Source organism: Teleopsis dalmanni, unplaced genomic scaffold (genome assembly GCF_002237135.1).
Source record: "Teleopsis dalmanni isolate 2A unplaced genomic scaffold, ASM223713v2 unscaffolded_contig_2477, whole genome shotgun sequence".
Taxonomy (NCBI): Eukaryota; Metazoa; Arthropoda; class Insecta; order Diptera; family Diopsidae; genus Teleopsis; species Teleopsis dalmanni.
Genome location: NW_024033859.1, coordinates 243 through 6,939, shown reverse-complemented (window position 1 = coordinate 6,939; position 6,697 = coordinate 243). Strand labels below are relative to the sequence as shown.

General features: G+C 35.0%; 2 protein-coding genes across 2 annotated transcripts; one reads left to right on the top strand and one right to left on the bottom strand.

Annotated features, from left to right (window-relative positions):
* Positions 1–1,120: 1,120 nt before the first annotated feature.
* LOC119664681 (probable serine/threonine-protein kinase DDB_G0278665) lies at positions 1,121–2,295 on the bottom strand (the record flags this gene model as incomplete). The annotated part of the gene is given in 2 exon segments (XM_038074134.1): positions 1,121–1,841; positions 1,930–2,295. Coding segments are annotated over 2 exon segments (909 nt in total), but the record flags the coding sequence as incomplete, so codon positions are not given.
* A 3,128-nt stretch (positions 2,296–5,423) lies between these two features.
* On the top strand, positions 5,424–6,242 carry LOC119664682. Its single transcript, XM_038074135.1, has one exon. It carries the CDS (start codon positions 5,424–5,426, stop codon positions 6,240–6,242), a length of 819 nt encoding a protein of 272 aa, XP_037930063.1.
* Positions 6,243–6,697: the final 455 nt, after the last annotated feature.

Below are 6,697 nucleotides of genomic sequence, written 5' to 3'. Positions count from 1 at the left end.
AAAAACTGTAGTTGGTTAATTAAATTAAATCTAATAATATAGATTTTATATTATTGATTTAAAAATGAAAAACAATATTTTTTTTTTAATTATTTATAATATTTTAGTACAGGACGGATATCATAACAAACATATAATATGCTTCCTTTTTACATATATAAAGAATTTTATATAAATATATATATATAAATTTAATAATACATACAATATACATTATGGTATGTATTTTATTTTTATATTAAACTTAAAGATATGGTTACTAAAATTAATTATTAAGGATTAAAATGAATAATATAGGTATATAGTTTAGTACAATTTTTTATAAAATAAGTTTTACATAATAAGTCTTTTCTAATTTATTTTTCTAAAATACTAATATAAAATTAAATAATTCGAGTAAATTATTTATTATAATTTTTATATAAAAATACTAAACTAATAACGTAAGAAGTATTAGGCTAATTTTGTTTTATTTACAATTTAAACAATTTTTGTTCTTTTTAATTGATTCGATAAATATTTCGATAATAATTATTATTATTATTTATTAATTATTAAAAATATATTTATTATATATTTTTATTGCAAGCAAATATAAGCGTAAGTTCACTGTATAATCAAATCTTTGAGCGCAAAAAGTTCTCTATGGAAATAGGATTATTACTGAATACAATATGTATATATCTTTATTAATATATTATTTAGATTATTTTTTATCAAAATTAAGAGTTCAACTGGGATAGTTGGTATAAGTAAAGTAATTTTTTTGATTTCTTTATAGAAAATGGAGGTAGACATTATTCTTTATAAATTGATCATATATTAATTAATAATAATAAAATCTATAATAATCGATTATAGTCAAAGAATTTAATATTATAATTCGAATTTATGAGTTGTTCTCAGTCTTGAAGAAATTTTATTCATTTTTTTTTACTGATTTAAAAAACAAAATTGTTTTTTTACATTCATTAAAAATAAAAACAAAATCATTTTAGTTAACCTATGAGTTGATTATATCTTTTGTATGCGTTAAAAATTTGCTCTATGACTTAATTGATTTTTTTTCATGTACTATTGACTAATAGTAATTTTAATTGTAATATTATTTTTACATATATAATTAAAATATTATATTTAATAAAATAAAGTTAAATTAAGTCTCGCCTCAAGTAAATACTGAGCTTATATTGCTTGCACTGCTTACGCCTATAACTACACCTACACCTACGCCTACGCCTACGCCTACGCCTACGCCTACGCCTAAGCCTATACCTAAACCTGCTTTAGAAATAAATTCACACTTCAATACTGTTGAGACTGCCCGACGAAATGTTGTCATTGTGACTACCCAGCCTGTTGCGTTTGATCATGGCGCGCGCTGGCATTGGAGAGCGTTGAACACGCGGACTGCCCGGTACGATGGGTATACCCACGCCGCCATTGTTATTGTTTGCATTGCCCGAAGTACGTCTTGTGCGTCGCAGCGAGGGTATACGTGTCGGGAGGCCCTCAATATTCATGGAAGAGTCATGCGGCGAGGTTTGTGTATTTGGTGGCATTTGATAGTGTAAATTGCGTGCGCTGCGTTCTAAAGTGCGACGATGCTGCTCCATAGCCGGCGTTGTGTGCGGTGTAGTTGACTGGTGATATGGATTGTGCAAGTGATGATTGTTATTCTGATGTGGTGGTACTGGTGGAGGCTGATGATTGTTGTGATTGTGATGTGGTTGATATTCACGTTTGTGTAACATCGAAGGAGTACCCGGTGTTGAAGTTTGATGATAAGGTTGAGCGTGATGTATTCCTTGATGTGAACCAAGATGAGTATGTAAGTTTGTCTAAGATGCAAATAGAAAAATATTATTAATATTTAATTAAGTTATTGGAAAAAAAAAATATTTAATTATAGAAATTGTTGTCTTTTACTTTAGCTGTTGGGGTTGTATGGTTCGATTTAGCAGCTGCATTTGTTGTATTGTTACAGTTAGTGGAGACATTTTGATTTGTTTTTGTTGGTAATGGTGGTAACGGTTTGGAGAGTGGAGAATTTGTATCAATCACTCCATTACAATGTTTATTGTTGGTAGTTTGTGTGTTAGTTGTTGTTGTGTTTGTAGTAGTTGTGATACCTTCACTCGCTTCCAGTGTCTCGCATGATGATGACGAGCGATGTTGTTGTATTTGTTGTTGTGTATCGTCACTATTTAGTTGCTCGTCACTATGATGTGATGTTGTTGAGGGTGTCGTTTGTGTGGTGTTTGGCAAAAATCTTAGTTCCATCACATTTCGATTCTAAAACAGTTCACGCTAATATTTCTTAACTAGTACCAACCAAATAGTTTAACAGTCGCACTAGTAATAAGCCAATTTAATTCTCATTTACTTGTGAATTATATATGGAACAGATTCCGAAAAATTATTATTTACAAATTTTTTGGCAACAATGAATAAATAGCAATAGATGATATATAGTAGCTAGTAAAGTTTACTAATAGTTATAAGCGGGTTCGGTGTTTGTTAGTATGCAATATTAAGCTCCTTTAGGTATTAAGTACATGTAGATTTATACAGATTAAATACTGATATGAATAATATATATAAATCGATTAAAAAAAATACTGATATGAATAATATATATAAATCGATTAAAAACTCTTATGCATTAAAGATTTGAGAAAATATATTGATTTTTTTCATTAATTTAAATATGTATACAGTAATCCACCCTATAACGCAGTACCCTTAAAACGCGTTTTCATTTTACGCGATTTCAATCCCCCGTAAAATACGGACATTCTCCCATATAACGCGGGGATTTGTACAGTTCATAATTAGCTTTGCGTACCTTTGCGCGCGTGGAATGGGGGTATACCCTATAACGCGTTTTCCTATAATGCAGTCCCAATCTACCGCGTTATAGGGGGAATACTGTATATAAAATACTAAAAATAGTGAATGTGTGAAAGAGAAAAATATTGATAATATTGATTTAATAACTATTTAAATAAAATATAAATTTTAAAATAATCTTTAAAGCATAATTTACATAAACACCTATTTTTGACAAATATACTAGTAAGAAAAGAGATAAGCAATATGAATATATACACTATTATTCAATAATATTTATATTAACTTATAAATTTACTATCAGTACGAAATATTTTTATGTAGGTTCAATAAATGCCATAATAATAAGAAAATTTAATTTACACCTTATATTTAATAACATTTTTCAAAGAAGTATATAAATTATATATAGTATACACATATATTTATGATAGTCACTTATCTTTCACTTAATGTAATTAAATATTTTATCCCTTTCTCAAAATTTTAAAAATATTATTTTTCAAAGAGAATAGTTCTAACAATGGTAATATAAAAAATTAATCCAAAGATATCACGAAGGATTCCATTGTCAACTGATACAACTTTGGATACAATACAAATCTCACTCGGTAAAAAAATCAAGCTATATAATCATTACAATTGTTTTAAAAACTACACTGAAGTGTAGTTGTATTATATGATACTTTTACGGAAGTATCATATGATACACTAACTAATGATATGAACTAAGTATCATATGCCACTAACGCCTGCACAAACGGCTATAAACTAAATGGACTCATAATATATATGTAACACTACTACTGTAGTGAATACCAAAAACAAATTATAACTATATATTAAGTAGACGCCGGCTCTAAGTAAGCTTCCACCATCCCGGGATGGCAACGAGGGACATCCAAGTGCGCGGAGCGTGGTTAAACAGCTGCGTACCATAGAGGAATACAGGGGAGCGAACTGTTCCAAGAGCGGGCATATGCACCATCGATGAAGTTCTTTCGTGCTCAACGAAAACTATGCTAGGCACGAAAGCTGAAAAAAATGCATACCGAAACAGACAATGCATATGCAAATAGACATGATTATGAATTCAGCGTTTAAACACCCATCAGGATTGAGCCCAGTAAGATCCTGATTATGGCATACTGGAACAAACTACTTAAATGATAATTTTTGGGCTGGCGGATGTGGTATTCTGTTACCTGAGTATATGAGAGTGACATCTCATAGAAATGGCTTTCAGGTTAATGCCACATCTTCCTCCGTCCTTTTAAAACTTGGCAAGTCTCCGAGTACGTTCGATGTCTCGTCACCTCCCTGTTTTGCTTAGATAACCATGGGGATCGTTACGAGCGACTATACAATCGAACATCGATAGCGGCTAGGAGTTTGGACCCTATCAAATATGAATAAGGAAAAACAAAACACACCACAAACGTTAACGAAAGTGTCACTGCAAGATGGCCGAAAGAAGACTGCAATGGACGAGGGCACGCCAAAGGTGCCACCACAAACGAATGGTGTACTCATTTCGCCGGGAAATGAGTTCACCCAGAAAATGAAGAGCGAATAGGCGAAGACATTCGAAAAATGCGTAGTTGCCTATAAGAAAATAAAGCAAGCCGTAAATCGGCAAAGAAATGTCTCCACGGACATTAAAGAGGCTTATGATGGCTTATTTTCATCGATGTTGGCTTAAGGCAGAAGTAAAAAAAAAGACACGAAGGAATAACAATGCGGTAGACACCAACCGCAGCCCCCACCGAAGGCGCCGAAGAAAAAAACGAAGAAAAATGGGTAATGGTAACAGGCAAAAAACAAAAAGCGGTAAAAAAGCCTGAAGCACCCCCAAAGAAAAGGGTAAAACGAAAAGAGAAGCCCAGAATTCGTGAGAAACCGGAAGCTGTCCTCATCAAACCAAACGAAGGACACACATACACAGATATCCTTAAGGACCTTCGAACTAAGATAAAGCCAGATGATGAAGAGGTGAAAAAAACGACTTTTACGCCGAATTAAAAGGAACAATGGGAGAGGCAGCAATGGTAACTGAACTGCAGCCCTGTGCAAAAATAGAAATCTTGTCTTACAACAGATGAGAATAGTCTTACAACAGATGATGAGGTAAGAGTTGCAGTAAGAATTGCACTCCAAGAACCCACGGAGCAAATAGATGTAAAAATTTCTGGTGCAAATACCAGAGAACAACGGAGAGAATATGACTGCATATCAAGCCAGGCAGCTAAAACACTTCAAAAGGCGGAACGTATTCGTGTGGGCTTAGTAAGATACAGAATAAAACTCTTACAAGATGTAAAACGCTGTTACACATGCTTCGAAACCGGACATCTTCAATACAATTGCAAAGGACCTGACAGAAACGGTCAAGGCCTATGCATCCGATGCGGAGAAAGCGGGCACAAGCTGAAAGAGTGCACAAGGCCGTCAAAATGCTGCATTTGCGCAAGTAAAGGATACACCAAGGTGGACCACATACCGGGTTCCCATAAGTGCGAAGCTAGCAAAACGAAATGAGAATACTCCAAACAAATATGCATAGGAGCAAGATGGCTGACGCTCTGCTCTCTCAGTTAGTTCTAGAACGAAAAATCGACATCGTCATCAGAAGCGAGCAATACAAGAAAATTTGTAACACAGGATGGTATGAGGACTACACTGGAACCGAAGCTATCTGGGAGCTATCAAAAGGAACACTTAATGCTGTAAGTAATGGAAGCGGGGAAGGTTTTGTATGGGTAAGGACAAATGACTACACTGTTATAAGCTGCTATCTAACACCCAATGACACTATTGGTGAATTTGAAAACAAACTCCATAATATAGAAGAGAAGGCTAGAGAAATCGGAGGCTCCCTAATTATTGCAGGGGACTTCAACTCTAAAGCAATCGAATGGGATTCCACGACGACAAACTCACGCGATCGACGCGTACTTGATATGGTGTCTAGATTGAGGCTTGCAGTAGCAAACTCAAGTTTCGCTACAACATTCAGAAGACCCGGATGTGAAGCCACAACTCCAGATATAACACTTGTGTCGGATACGTTTTCAGGGGCACTCAGAGACTGGAAAGTGCTGGAAGATTATACCGGCTGCGATCGCCAGTATGTTGAATTCAGGATTACACTGCGGGAGAGTGCTGCAACAGATTATCAACCTAGCAGGATGCGAAAATGGAGGGTAGACCATTTAGATGTACCAACTCTACTTGCTGCTATAGACAGCAGGGTTGCAGAAAGGGATCCCATACTAAACTCATTCTACAAGCTTGTAATGTTTCCATGTCAAAAGCGGGAAGATCAACCCGAAAGAAAGCCGCATACTGGTGGACCGAGCAAATCGCAGAAATGCGGACCATCTGTTTGAGGTGCAGGCGAAAGCTGACCAGAGCCCGGAGAAGAAGTAATGCTGAAATAGAGGAGCTGAAGTTTAAAATAGCTAAGAAAAATTTGATAGCAGCCATAAACCAAAGCAAAAAGGCGAAGTGGGAAGAACTAAGAGAAGATATAAACAACAATTCATGGGTCACCGGATACAAGATTATAACTAAAAAGCTGGTTGCCAGACAACCCACCCCGTCACTAGAAAGCGCAAAAATGAAGGAAATAGTTGACACATTATTCCCGACACATGAGGTGCTCCCAAGCAGAGCAGATGATTCCCTGAGAGAAATGCCGCCTCTATTTACACTACAAGAGCTCTCCGCAGGTGCTAGCGCGCTAAAAAATAATAAAGCTCCGGGGCCAGATGGAATACCAGCCGAGATACTAAAAGTGATTGGTAATGAACGACCACATGTGTACTAGAAATGTACAGTGCTT

What these genes read in the sequence shown, in the direction of transcription:
- LOC119664682 (XM_038074135.1), top strand. Translation starts at nt 5,424, where the DNA reads ATGGCTGACGCTCTGCTCTCTCAGTTAGTTCTAGAACGAAAAATCGAC.